The 14,852-nt window shown below is 29.6% G+C and overlaps 1 protein-coding gene across 1 annotated transcript; it reads left to right on the top strand.

The window, feature by feature from the left end:
- The first annotated feature begins 867 nt into the window (after window positions 1-867).
- LOC126833225 (activating transcription factor of chaperone) lies at window positions 868-13,175 on the top strand. Its single transcript, XM_050564423.1, has 3 exons — window positions 868-1,167; window positions 3,575-3,874; window positions 11,835-13,175. Exons 2-3 carry the CDS (start codon window positions 3,601-3,603, stop codon window positions 12,512-12,514), a joined length of 954 nt encoding a protein of 317 aa, XP_050420380.1. The 5' UTR covers window positions 868-1,167; window positions 3,575-3,600; the 3' UTR covers window positions 12,515-13,175.
- The last annotated feature ends 1,677 nt before the right edge of the window (window positions 13,176-14,852 follow it).

Here is a 14,852-nt window from a genome sequence, read left to right as displayed (position 1 = left end):
TTGCAATCCTCGACATCTCTAATCAAATAACGTGACAGTTTATTCAAAGTTCAATAAACCTTTGAAATCACATGTATGGTGTTACAACATAGAAATTACCATTTGTATCCATTGGCTAATAATAATAATAACATAAACACCAAGATTAATGTTGTTATTCTGAAAATAATTATTGATCCAATTGAGTAGCGAAGACCTATAAAAAATCAACTATTGTCTATTAACGATTTGTGTTCATCGCATCCAGCTGCTAGCATTCGTATAGTATAATATAGAATAAAGATTACTGTTTCTCGGTATTCGTTTGGTGTGATGATAACGTAACTCGTGATTTTCTGTTTAAGCCAATGGACAAAATACAAATATGGCAGAATAAACAATAGACGAAACGAACATGTGCTCTATGGTGACCGGCTGTGATAATAATTCACCTGTGTATTGTGTATAGTGTATTGTGTAATTATTTATAACAATTCTACAAGTATGCGTACTTATTACAACGAACGGTGTGAGAGGCCACTATCTGTAAACTATAAGTAAAAAACGTCTGTTAAGTGGCACGCTGTACGCAGAAGTTTAAACAGAGAGAGAACTGTATAACAGGCGTTATCCGTAAAGTATAGCAAAAAAAAATAAAAAATAGAAGTAATTGTAGTAGCAACACCGGTGGATATAAATAATCGTAACCATACTCCAATCTCCATAGACACGAATACATCGAAACTATCGATTGTATACGTTTGATGGTTAACATCGATTGGACTCGTTGTGAAAATTATGTCGATCGTTAGGATAAACACTTATTTCGACTAATTTTTATAATGCATACATTTGCTGCGGTTGGTCGTTTTTATTATTTTTTATAATTCCGTTGGCGGTCAAATGTCAAATATCGATAGTGAGTAGTGACGGTATCGACGGAAATCGGTATATTTAGGGTCTCTCTTGCACGCTTTCCCTGTTGACCTGTACCGCTTATCGATGCCTATGTTTGCAGCTCTCTGCCGTTGCCCGTTCATTCAGTAACCATAGTTGTAACCATACATGTAGCACATCGTTTTTCCTGTATATTTCAACGTGATCCCAAGATGAACTGATCCCGTTCACCATCCAACCCGCGCACGGCGTGTGCCAAAAGTCAAGAAAAATGTTTAACGTTAAAATGAGGTGAGTTTTGCACACGGAGTGTAATTAGTAAATATTGTGAATTAGTCCTAGGTATTCGTTTGTCCATAGTTGTCGTCCATTTTTGATTTGGCTCCGTGTAATTTTGTAATAATGTTAGTAGGTTATCGCTATTAAAACGATAATAGTATTCTTCTCTTAGAGATGACAATTATAACTGTCTCGTTTTTTTTAATACTGCTTTCTCGCACAGTATTATAATGAATCGCAAACCAAATACGCCCATCTTATCTGAACACCGATAACACTCATAAGATAATATTGCTTGTATATTATTATATTTATTAGTTATTACTATGATATTGAATATTGATAGTTCATACCCGTTGACCAAATTCATTAACGTCGCCAATACTTGGCATGTCATTGATGACCACTTCCTTTTCTAAAACCCTTTCTTAGTATCAAATCCAAGTACCTATTTCCTATATAAAATTAATTTAATGATTTATTTTAAGTAGCTAGTCATAGGCTATTAAATTAATACTGAAATCAGTTTCATGCAAGCGTAATCATAACAGATAATGTACAAAAAAGTGTGCTTTTACAGGTTGAATGTGTGCAATTTTAACGGGAGTAGTCTAGAGTACACGAGTTATACAAGGATTTTTTATACTAAGCGATACATTTGAAATAACCAATGTTTTTATACAGTTTTTGTGTATCAAAAATCTTGATAAATTAAAAGAAAATTCACTGTGTATAATTTTTTAACTTTTAAATATATAAACCAGGATGGTTCTTAAATTTGACATGGCGTTGGATGACCATCATTCAGCTTCAAATATTGAAAAAATATTATTCTTATTTTAAGTTTTTTATTTCATTCCCTTAGGCTTCCTGTTTGCACATCAAATGTATACTGTCACTCTGCCCAGCCTGGCGGAGTGCACGGCCATGGCGCCCAAAGGCGACGCGGTCCCGGCAGTCTGTGCCAAGTGTATTCATTTGAGTGCAAACAAGGGAAACTAAGAAAGTGAAATAAAAATTAGAAAGATATTTTTTCAATATTTGAAGCTGAATGACGGTCATCCAACGCCATGTTAAATTTCAGAACCACTCTAGTACACACGCATTCCCCATACTTACTTAACTACTATTTATCTATACATTTTTTAGATTTAATTCCTAACTTATAAAGGGTCCCCTCCTCCCCTCAACTGAGCAGATCTTTTGAGCACTGTCTGTTTGTCTGTTTCACAGCACTGCGGAGATCTAACCAGTAGTGTAACTAGAAACTAAAGTGCACAGGAGCAAGATATTTTTTTGCATTCCATATTACGTGTTAATTTGTATAGTATAGCATACAAAAATGCCTTAAATAAGAATGCACCCTGGAACAGCTGCCCCCCCCCCCTTACGCCCATGGTAGCTATGCCACTGAATCGAAACTGATACCTCTAGTTTCGTGGTTATATGCCACTGCGCCAAATATGTTGACATATTGGAAACCTAATTAATAGTCAGCTCAACGTTTTTTTAATGAATAAAGTTTTCTGTTTTTAGCGAAAGTACATTTCTACCATATGAAATGTACCAATATACTTAAGGTATTAAAAAAAAAATATTTATGTGTACAAGTTTAAAATGTAATAATTATTACTTTTTATAAGTCTTCTAGGTTATATTGGTTATTATCATAAAATATTATTAATTATCAACACGGTAAACTATTTTGCGATTATATTTGAAGTAGGCTATTAAAATGTCATTTGTATATTAAACATAATGATTGTGATGTCAAGCTAGTTTTTAATATGTTTTTGAATTTTTTTATTTTTAATCGCATTTCAAAACTGATATTTGTTGAAACCCTTGTTTGTAGTGGAGTAAACTAAAAGTTACAGTTTAGCACAAATTAATGTGTTTAAATTACAAATACTTATTTTATCAAATCAAATATTGTCTTTTTCTTGTTAATTACCTAGACGGTGCCATCACAAGCTCCCTTCACTTCTCCCTTAAACAATTTGCCATTTTAAAAGAATCTTTTCAAATATCTGGCAACCAATTAGCAAATACCTATTATAGTCACCTTTAAAGCAATTTTTGAAATTTAAATAATTTTAATCGATATATTTTTATTATACATAACTAAACACTTATTAAACACTAAATTTTTTTTTAACTGTCACAAAAAACCATAAAAAATCAAGGTCATAAATAAATCATTCAAATCTCATTTTTGAAAAAAAATCAGTTCACCGGTACCTCTTAACATTGAGGTAGAGCTTTAGATCTTTCAGGATCATTTTGTTTTGGATATGAACTATATATTTTACAAGTGGGAGCAAACCTTTTTTTTTTACGGCCAGTCAAATATACATGCATACATAATAAACTTACAAGTATGAGTTCATATTATTAATGTTTTGATTTTTTTTTTCAGTGCCATTATGGCAAACCTATACAAAGATGGTGCCACCATCAACAATATCGATACGTTGCAACAAATCTATTCCAGCATTTATTTCAATCCATACAATAGCATATCAAAGACGTTACAAAATGTCAGTTATCCCGCAAGTAGCTCAACAGAGTTGCTTGTTGCCCAAGGGCAACGAAGCAACTAGTCCATTGTCCTCTCAAGAAATATGTAAATTAAACGATACAGAATGGGATAAGTTAACAAGGAGTGACATGGCTGGAAATTTATTGGAATATTTGGATAAACTTTATAAAGATGATGGTATGTGTATTTGCCTTGTTATAACTTGTAATAAATATATATAGAGTTTGCAGAAAGATTTTTTAACATACAGAAATAGAGGTTTTTCTAGATGTTGGATTTTTAGAAAACTAAAATGCCATTAATGCTCTAAAATGTGACACTGTAAAACACTGTCATAAGAAAATTTGAATTATGTTATCTGTTTATTAAAGAAAAATAACATGTTTGTAAAAATATTCGTATCAAATTATAGATTTCCCAGCTACAAATTATACATTGTGGCTATTACTTAATGAATATTTTGTAATACAAACAAAAGTTTTAACTTATAAAAGCCAAATCACATTTTTTTACTTTTTTCACAATAAATACATTTATTATCATCGTTTTGCCACAATTTGTGGGTGTTGTATCCAAAGTAAATTTATTTATAGTTAAAAAGCGTTACATATTTTCATATAACAAAAAAGGGTTAACAGTATATCTTTTGAAAATTTAAATGTGGATATACAAACGTTAAATTATTATATTGGGAATGTGCATATAGTTATTAGGTTATTTTCAAAATTACATTTATTTCTGGAAACTAGTATCCTTAATATTCGCGCTTAAAGTTTTCCTGTTTTAACATGTTTAAAGCAAAATACAACATTAGCACAAATAGTTGTTGATTTAAATTGTGAAGCACGTCATTATTATCAACTATGCAAAGATTAGCTTGTACTAATCTAAAGAAAGCTGCTCAGGTGTCTGAAAAAAGATAGATAACAGGCGTGATTTTATGGTTTCGATCAAAAATATTCCCTGGGCTACACTCCACAGCAGCTTTGAAGTATTTTAAATACTAATCTAATTCTATATAACTGGCCAAAGACTGATGCAATTATTGTGGAGTGTTTAGTCACTTTTGTATTGTCAAAGTAATAAGAATTGACAAACTTGTACATTAATTTAATTTATTTAACCACAACGAGCAGGTATCTTCTTTTTTATTTAAAAATTTGTACTTGTAACAACTAATAATGTACGATACACTGTATCCAAATGCTGCCATATCGGATATGGTTTCAGGTAACTTATATTTTGTTATACTTTATAATATAATTATAAATAATAAGTATAAGTAATATTTTAACATTTTAAAAATAATGATCAAAATAGCAATTTAATAGTGTATTTATGTTAATATTTTTAAACTTTTGTTACTTGGTTAATTTTTTAGCAAAACATTATGAAGATTTATTTATGTATACATATATAAAGTTTGTCTCCTTATATAGTTAACAAGTTCAATGTACTTGAGGTTAAATTTACATTAAATCGTACATTCATATTTAGTAACATATAATTAAAATTGAATTTGCAATAAAATAATTTCACTACATTTATAATATAAAATTAATATATTGACAATGGGTATAATAGGTTAAAATATTAGTGAATACCATGGACTATTTTTCATAATTATGTGTAACATATTTTAAAGATTTGATATAAATCTAAGTATTTATTTAGCGTGATGCATTATTTATTGATATTTAGTATTATTATTTAGATTTCGTTGTAAGATATTTTAGGTTCGTTATCATGAAAAAACGCCTTTATTAACAATATTATGGTAGGCTTAAAGATTTTTAAAGTAAAGCATTTTATTTTCTTCACAGCTTTTTTTCTTTGAATTCTATAAACAATAAATAATATAGCTAGTCTACATTTATTTAGCAAAAAAAAAAACATATTTTCATCATATGTACCTATATAGTTAAGAAACAATTGTGGAGTCTATAGTTGTATTATGTTTAGTCAGTAATGGTCACTATAGCTAAAGGTAAAACTAAAATTATAATAATATTTATTACTAAAAAAGGATTAATCAAGATCATCACATGATCATCGTATGAGTCATGATTTATATTTTTTAAATATTGCCACTTGGGCATTTTTCGAAACGACTAATTCAGTTAAAATAAACAAATAAAATAAAATTGAATGTTTATCTAATAAGGTTTGGTATTAAAACCTAGGTTTAATTTAAAAGTTGTATATTTGAGTACAATTAATGCTATAGGAATTGAATAACATTCTTATAGTAGGTATTGTTTTGTTTATGACGTAGTTATTTTTTTATTTGTCCATCAATGGACTATAACAAAGTATGTGTGGTTATATAAGAATAGTGAAGGACGTTTTACTTGTTTTTGAGTTGTGGATGGCGTTAATAATAATATTAATATTTAATAAATAATAATATATTGAATATCGGTTTATTTCTATGTTATCTTACGACCATCTATTTCGTTATTTCGTTTTGTTTATTTGACACACATTTTAATGGCTCGTTAAGAAATAATCGTCGTATCCCTACAAAAAAAAAATTATCCCTACTCTCGACAACAGCTACTGGTGTAATTTCTTACTGATTGTGTGATATTTTTATTTATTTAATCTAACGACAATTAGGAATATGCACCGGCGTGGTGCCTGCATGCCTACATATTTTCATTATAATAAATATGTATATATATATATATATATATAATAATTATTATTATTATAATTAAAAAAAAGAAGGAGCGGTTCACCTTGCCCCCTGCGCCGTATCAGTGCGCGGTATGTTTTACTACATTATGTATAGAACGGTCGTGTGTGTGTGTATATGTATGTTATCTGTGCTTTTTTTATAAATGTTCGCATTATCAATAATAATAACATGGAAGTGTATATATGCGAATCGAAGAAGTCACGCATATTTAGGGCATTGTCGGGGAGTATATACTATACATGATAAATACCTATTATCGGCGTTACAATCTGAGTAGTAAAGAGAAGGGAGTGTTTATTGGCAAAGGAAAAATAAAATAATATACTTTGCCGACACAAGGCAGTTTTCGACCATCACGCGGACCCGACGGCGCGCCAACCAGTTGTTCGTTTGAAAGTTCACCAAACGGTCGTGTAATAACTGATAGATGTATTTTCGTTCACATGGTAGCTCGCGTCTCATCACATAGTTGTGTGATTATGAAGTTCAACTATCATTACACCTGGAGCAGGCAGATTATATTCAATTCGCAAAAATTGGTGAAAAGAAGGTGAACGATAACACACCAAGCACCGTCGTTGACGAAGAAAACGTCTATTCCTTTGTAATTACAAAACCAAAAGAAAGAAATAAAAAAACTGTAAAACCAAACATTTTGGGGGCATTACATTAAAAAAAAAAAAAAATACATTTCATTTTTTGTTTTTACTATTTCTCATTGCTATAGATAAATATATTTTTTTTATTCTAATTGTTATAAAGTATATTTTTGGTTTCGTGTCATAAGTTACACGAGTGTGGGTACTTTGTCTTACTATTGCACATGGCAGCCGGAATGATTTCAGCTCATTGGTGTTCGGGTACGTTTAAAACAAAACATTATGTATCATTTTACTTAAAATATAATATTGTACTCATTTGGTTGTAGTATATAAATATAACTATTCAATCGTTAGCTGTATAGACTGAATAGCCTTGGGAACATGTTATACGCGTTAATAGTTGTGTGTGTATATGGAATTGAGGTACAAAGTATTTGTATATTATAGTTGTCAGTGAATAATATTATGAACATTGGAAATATATTGTTTATCATAATAAATGCAAGGATATACAAATTCGTATTGCCTACTGTCTGCTAAATGTAAGATAAACGACGTTTTCTGGTTATAATTTTAATAAAATCAGCATTGTTCGGGTAGTTTTAGATTTTAAATATTTCTATTCGTGACAGATAAAAAGAGACCCTTTTCCGGGTAAAATTGACAAATACATTTTTTTCGAAATTAATGTGTATTCTTAAGTAGTGTTCACTGCTTTAAAATGATGTTTAATTACCTACTACTGTGGCAGATATCCGGTTTTTATGTGTTTTCCAGTGAATGAAAGACCACATATTTTCCTATTGGAATTTCGGTTAATTTATTTCAGTCTGTTTAAAACTAGTTATCTCGTTAAAATCTTCATTTTTATAAATATGGTACAATGCGTGACTGCTTCAACGGTGATACTATATACATCTGACCAGCTATAGTAGCAAGGCCATAGTGAACATGAAAAGCCTTTTACATGATTTTATGAGAGTTCCTAAACTGCTTTCTGCCCCCGTTTATTAAAAATTATCCACCGACTTGGACGCCCTTGTTTGCTTTGTTGATTTTTGTTAACGACGTATTCGCAATCATAACCTTCAAACTTATAATATCTGATTGTGTGATGTATATAGTAAGTACTTGTAGTTTTTATCAATAGAATTGTACAAGTCCGGTCATGAAAGAGGAGGTTGACCGTCGATTGCGACCAAGTCAACATCACGTGTTATGATTTAAAAAAAAAAATTTCACGGGTCGTGATATTTGATAACTAAGAGATAAAATATAATACATTATGACTATATATTACCCCGTGGTCCTCCCCTAAAAAAAGCGAGGTAACTCGGTCATTGATAACTGCCCAAATGTAATTAATGTGTGCTACTAACGTTTGAACCGAGAGTTAACCTATTTTCAATTAACGTTATTATTTATCTAGTCGTTCAATGTTTATGCGTAAAATATATCTTTGTTATTTGCTTAACTAAGCATGTGGTAACTTTTGTAACAAATACTTACTGTTCAACTTGTCTGCGTGTTAGAAAAAATTTGCTAGGCTTATACATTAATAAGCTAGGTTTTTTTGGGTTTAGCATTTCTTTTTGCAAACTGATTTCGATTACGGTGTTTACTTTTATGGCACAAAACGCACACTTAGTGTATAAAAAAAATATTAATGTAAAAGTAAAACCATTATATGATATTTCTTAGTATGTAATGTAATACACGTAACACGACACTCCAGATTAATTTTTTAAAATTCTCTTATACTCATAAGTCATAACGTAAACACAGAATTATGTAATAGGAGTGGGAATTTATAAGATACTATGTGAAAACCAAGATTTTGAAGTAACAAAAAAATCTTGACTTATTGACTACGATGGGATATGACCTCTTACAGTGTATATTTTTATTTTTTTTACGCATGCATCCTTTGCGTTCCGGGTGGAGGGGGGGGGGGTACTTGCCTGGGGGCATTACTTCCCCCCGGATCGTCGATGCTCTTTATTGTACAAAATTAATTTACAACTTTCTTGAGAGGTTGTTCCACGCACCCCCTCTACATACAACTAAAAACTATACACGTCAACCTTACTCTAACACCCCCTCTCCGGGTGGGGGCCCAATAACAATATTAACATTGGAACCCGGAAGAATTCATATACCTACAATTTTTCTCAATACTACTTAATACAATTAATATAATAACTTAAATACATATGGTCGGCAGCCGGTTCGCAGGCCGGTGTCGCGCGCACTTACAGTGTATATTATAACCTCATAATAATTATATATATATGTATAAAATATTGTAAATAATTAAATTGTAACTGATGGCCATAGATGCCAGGTTTTATTTTAAGTTCAATAAAAAAAAAAAAATTATATATAAAGGGCACAGGAGAAAAACGGTAGTTGTCACATTATGAACATTTTTTTTTCAATTTATGTCAATAGATTTTTTAAATAAATACATTTATTATTAGAGTAGCATTTAATGTATTTTTTTTTTTGTTCTTATGTAAGAGGATCTAGATTAGAAAGCTTTAAAAAATGGATGCATTTTTAAGTTTAATTAATATACTTATACCTAATATGCCTCACCAGTAGGTTTAAATTGTAACACTGTGATTCTAAAAACACACTGTACTTGTAAAAATAAAAATAATACGTATGGCAATAAAACTACATGCAAATTACATGTGTAAATATGGTAAAAATTACCGTTAAAAAAATGTATTCATAATATTTTAATTAATACATTAATTTAATACACCAAACACGTGTTAAATTTTCATAACAATAAATATTATACTTGTTAAAAAAATGTTATATGTTCACTTCTCTTAGGTTTTTGTTTAAATACTTTTTTGTTAACTAGTTCGTTTGGAGCTCAGAATATTTTAAATAATCATTGAGTAAGATACCAATCGTCCGATGTTCTTTGTTAGTATTGCTTGGATTATTTTGATTTCGATTGACATTTAGCTTTATCTTTTTTATTCTATCAATAATTAATAGGCTTACGAATTAAACTATAAAGGTCCAGTGTTTAGACTGTTTTTTAATCAACTATTTGACTTCATTATTATACATATTAATAACGACTATAAATCATATATTTTTTTTCAAGTAATATTGTTCTCTTGTGGACTTTTCCCCGAACGTTTTCGATAAATTGGAGAGGCTTTGGAGATTACCTATTTAGAATTAATTGTATTAGAATATTTTATTTTATTAAAATAAAGAGTGTTTTAAAACAAAATATTGCTTAATTAGTTAGGAGTGGGAGGGGGTTTAGCGACAAAACGATCTCTTTGTGCGTCAATTACAGTGTTGGTAACTGAAAAGAAGTATGTAACTCGTATTAACTGAGTTATTTCAAAGATTCCGTGAATCAGTATTTTAGTGTCCCTTGGACTGTTATTGAGACAATGCTGTCTTCTATTTTTTAATGGATCTGTTACATACGGTTAATGCGCACTATTTATATTAATAGTTTACATATTATGTCTATTGGCCGTCTATATGATAATTGAGACTGACCGAGTGTACCCCTGTTGACCCGTGCGGCAAATATAAAAGTAAAAAAAAAATGTTAGAGATTGGGTGTGGAAGCTTTATAAAATTGTTTCCCCGGGGAACTAAATATTTGAATATCACTTTTTTTGTCGGTTGATCCGTTATTATTATACTTTGTGTTGAATAATATTTTGAAACCTATGATAAATATTTTGTCGATTCGAACATGAAAATATATCGAGCGGTTCAAATGATAACCTTACATGAGTTGAACAACAAAATCTTTCTACATAATCCTAGTCGCCTTGCACGTACAGTGACAATTTAAAACAATTAACTCGTTATCTTCCGGGACCTTTTCAATTAATGCGCGAGGTTGATACTGCGAGGACATCTTTTTCTATCCCCCTTTCTCTCTCTCTAATTATGAAGCTACCATTTAGATAAGAGACATAACGGTTGGCTCAACGGCCGATGATCTTGTACGAGTGATATTTAGGTCACTTTTGTAGTAGAAGGTCAAAACGGCTTATCGTTATTCTTTGGTATAAAAATTTAGCTTGGCCACGTCGTGACTACTATGAATTTATCAATCTCACGCCGTTTTGTTCTAGGCGAAGTGCTCTTTGTAGTCGTCAAAAGAATATTGCAAATGAAAAATAAAAGAGCAAACGGTGCATTGGTGGACATATTTAATTGGAAATTTAAACGCTTTTTCAATCTTGTCATTTAAACAGCCAATCAAGGTGAAACTTAGTCCAACAGTTATAAACCTATTTCATTTCACGTGTACTCAGCGTGCAGTATCTTATCATTTTGTTATTATACTCTTTAGTATAAAAAAAAAACACCTTACTCTTTTACTTAAACAACAATAATAAAGTAACATGCAATTATGTTTCCCATAAACGGCCCTTCTTGTAAGATTAATAAAAGGACTTTTGGGGGACATCACAAAAGTCGGGTAATTTTATAGTCATAATTGTTAACACATATATGTATCGCAAAACCGTTGTTATATTATCTAAATTTTTTTTCAATTACAATTTAATTGAAACATAATTACTTTCGATAATACATCAAAGATTATATGTGTAAATAGTTCAGTAGAATTCGAATATGTAAAAACACACTGATTACCCAATGTTATATGTGTTTGGAAAAACGATAATATTATAATTTTTAAGTATGGGTCAATGGGAAGATCAAATAACAAGTCGTAACGACAATAATATTATTTGTACTAGACAATGTACTATGAATAAAATGTATCATTTGTTATTGTATACTAATTTTAATGTTTAATGCTTTCTTGCAGAATCGGAATCTATTTCAGACTGGTTGAACGAAGAAAAATTCATCGACTTACCCATATTTGATGATTTTATGACCAACACTTCGCCAAACCACGTTGAAATGAAGCCAATAGAGTACCACAAATTCGTTCCGTCTAATAAGGCTATCCAATACCAACCGTATACCCCTCAACAATTTACCCCTATGTACTGTCAGCAGACCAACATCCAGCAAAAGTTCAACTACATATCAGCCGAATCCATGACACCTCCTGCCTCTTTGACACCGCCCGAAAGTCCTAAAGACACTGACGTTCTTATGTCAATGCTAGACGACATGCAACCCGAAGAACTTACACAATTGGTGGTCGATGATAATTCTCTTTCGGATTTCATGTCATCAGATGCGAGCAGTCACACTGATTCTTACAGCGATGTCGTGCCTGCTAAAAGAGCAAAACCGTATTCTGCGAGAACGCCCACCGAGGAAAAACGTTTACGTAAAAAAGAGCAAAACAAGAATGCAGCTACCAGGTACAGAATGAAGAAGAAGGCCGAAATCAAAGAGACGGTGATGGAAGAGAAAGAATTGATGCAGAAAAACGATAAACTCAAGGACGAAGCTAAAGAACTTGCCAGAGAAATAAAATACTTAAAATCTTTGTTACGGGACGTTTACAAGGCCAAGGGGCTATTAAATTAAGCGAACAACTTTGCAAGCTATACGATCTGATATTTATATATTTATAGTTTTTTGTTTTTATCAATTGCCTCTTAGGCGATAGCCCTTATTGATCAACGCAGCAGGTATAAGATAATGAACTTGGTTGTTTTTAGTGCAGTATTAGGGTTTGGATATGCTTTAAATCAGTTTGCAGCCATTATCTCCTTGTAAATATATCTTATTCTATTTTTTACTTTTTAAACATTATTTTTTTTATGAACTTATAAAGAATTAACAGGTGTCTAATAGTTGTTAAGCGTACTTTACTGTATTTTTATGATGAATTCATTAAATTTGCTTAAGTTGTTTATTTTAATTTTTTTTGTGTTTGTTATATGTAACAATATTTATTTGTAACAAAGATACATGTAGAATATACTTTGTTGATTTCGTTTTGTCCATTTAATTAGCTTAATTAAGTACAATTCAGATTTAATGTGAAAGTTTAGAACTTTTGAGTACGCTATTTATTTTACACTTGTTTGTCTTGCATGTAAAAAGTAATATAATTATCATTTATATTATGAATTTCTACTTTTATTTACTTACCAACAATTAAAAATGCCAAATGGAAACTATGAACAACTTAAGCATACAGATTAAAATTATTGATTATTCACCACCTAATATTTAGCTACAAATACAAATTGTTGATTCTAATTAGAATTTTATCACTATATATATTCTTTTGGATTCTAATATGTATATTATTATATATATTTTTTTATAGTGAATAAAAAAATGTTCATTATTTTCTTATTATTTAGATAATGGAGACAATTAATCATACAGATTTTTAAGAATGTACTTAAACCCATAACTAAAATATATTCCTTTGCAATATTTTATTTTATTTGTAAAAAATGTATTCTTTTAATAAGATTTCATGATAAATACTATATTATTGTATTCACTATATTCCATACTTATTGTATGTGACACGAAACTAAAATATACTATTTAAATGTATAAAAAAAAATGCTTGTTGATTTTATTGTTTTTTTTTTATAGACTATTAATTATAACTAAGTTACGATTTAATGTAGAAGTCAGAACTATAATCATGTTTCTAAGGTAGGTTTATTATTCAATTTCACAATAAATGATAAAAAAACACTTAATGAAATGTAGGTTTTAAAAGTTACAATTATGGAATTGGATGCAGTTTTACTGTCATGTAACTAATGCATTTGTTTTATATCCGATTTATATGTTATGTTAATTAGTACCTAACAAAGTGTAATATGATCAAATTGTGTGTTAAATTTCTATAAAGGCAAGTATTTAGTCATAGATCTGAAATTTCACCTTAACCACACATAACTTAATTACTCGAGAAATAAAAATTATTTCGCTATTTATATTTAGGTTCAGTAATATTCATAATTTATAGTTTCAGATGGTCTACCTTTTACCATATTTCAATAAAACATTGTAGTTTGATTTATGTTCTGTTTGAGAGGTAACTATTTTTGTATAAAAAATAAAAACTAAGTAAAAAAAATCTTTACTGATTACAGAAGTTCTTAAATTTAATTTTCTTAATGTAATTAAGCAGACAACCAATGGCTCATCTGTAGGAGTTGGAGTAAATTGAGGTAATTACAAACAAATGTAGAAAGGGCAAGTACAAAATGTTCTATAAAAAATAATAATAAAAAAAAAAAAAATTGTTAATATTTGTCTTTGACAGTTATACTCTATTTTGGTATGCAAACATAGACAATATAAAAATAGTTACGTTGAATACCTACTTAGTACGTCTGAAGTTGACTGAGTGTGAGTGTTTTAAATTAACTAGGTACATGTTATTAATTTAATCGAAAAATAAAAATCATATTAAATTGTATTAATGTATATTTTTAACCATCACCTAATCACACAATATATAAACATAGTTGTCATCATCAGTCATCAGATGCTCTAAATTTGTATTCAGAAGGAATTTCTTCGAAATATTTCTTAATCAGTTATCATTATACGGAATATAGGTCACAATGATGTTTTATAAATTATTTTTGATGATGAAAATATTGGATGAAATGAAACTTGTATAACATAAATTATTGAATACCTACATATGTATGTATAGGATTATAATTTATAACTATTATATTATAATGCATATTAAAAATATAATAATAAATAATAATATGTATGTATACTTACTCATGATGATAATAAACAATGATGAAACGAAAACAATAATGTTGCAAATAACGATATGGAATAGTTGAGTGGTTTTTAAGATAATCTTATTATAATACAACAAAAAAAATAATAATTACTTTATATTATATAAAAATCACGAATAGTG

Source organism: Adelges cooleyi, unplaced genomic scaffold, assembly GCF_023614345.1.
Source record: "Adelges cooleyi isolate 19-005CV unplaced genomic scaffold, UGA_ACOO_1.1 ACOO_flye_CR_arks_rails_tigmint_CR_PRNA_2, whole genome shotgun sequence".
Lineage (NCBI taxonomy): Eukaryota > Metazoa > Arthropoda > Insecta > Hemiptera > Adelgidae > Adelges > Adelges cooleyi.
Note: the sequence above shows the minus strand (reverse complement) of the source record. Positions and strands in the feature narration are given on the sequence as shown.

Coding starts and splice junctions, on each gene's coding strand:
- LOC126833225 (XM_050564423.1), top strand. CDS start 3,601: ATGGTGCCACCATCAACAATATCGATACGTTGCAACAAATCTATTCCA. Junction 3,875..11,834: donor TAAACTTTATAAAGATGATG/GTATGTGTATTT, acceptor GCTTTCTTGCAG/AATCGGAATCTATTTCAGAC.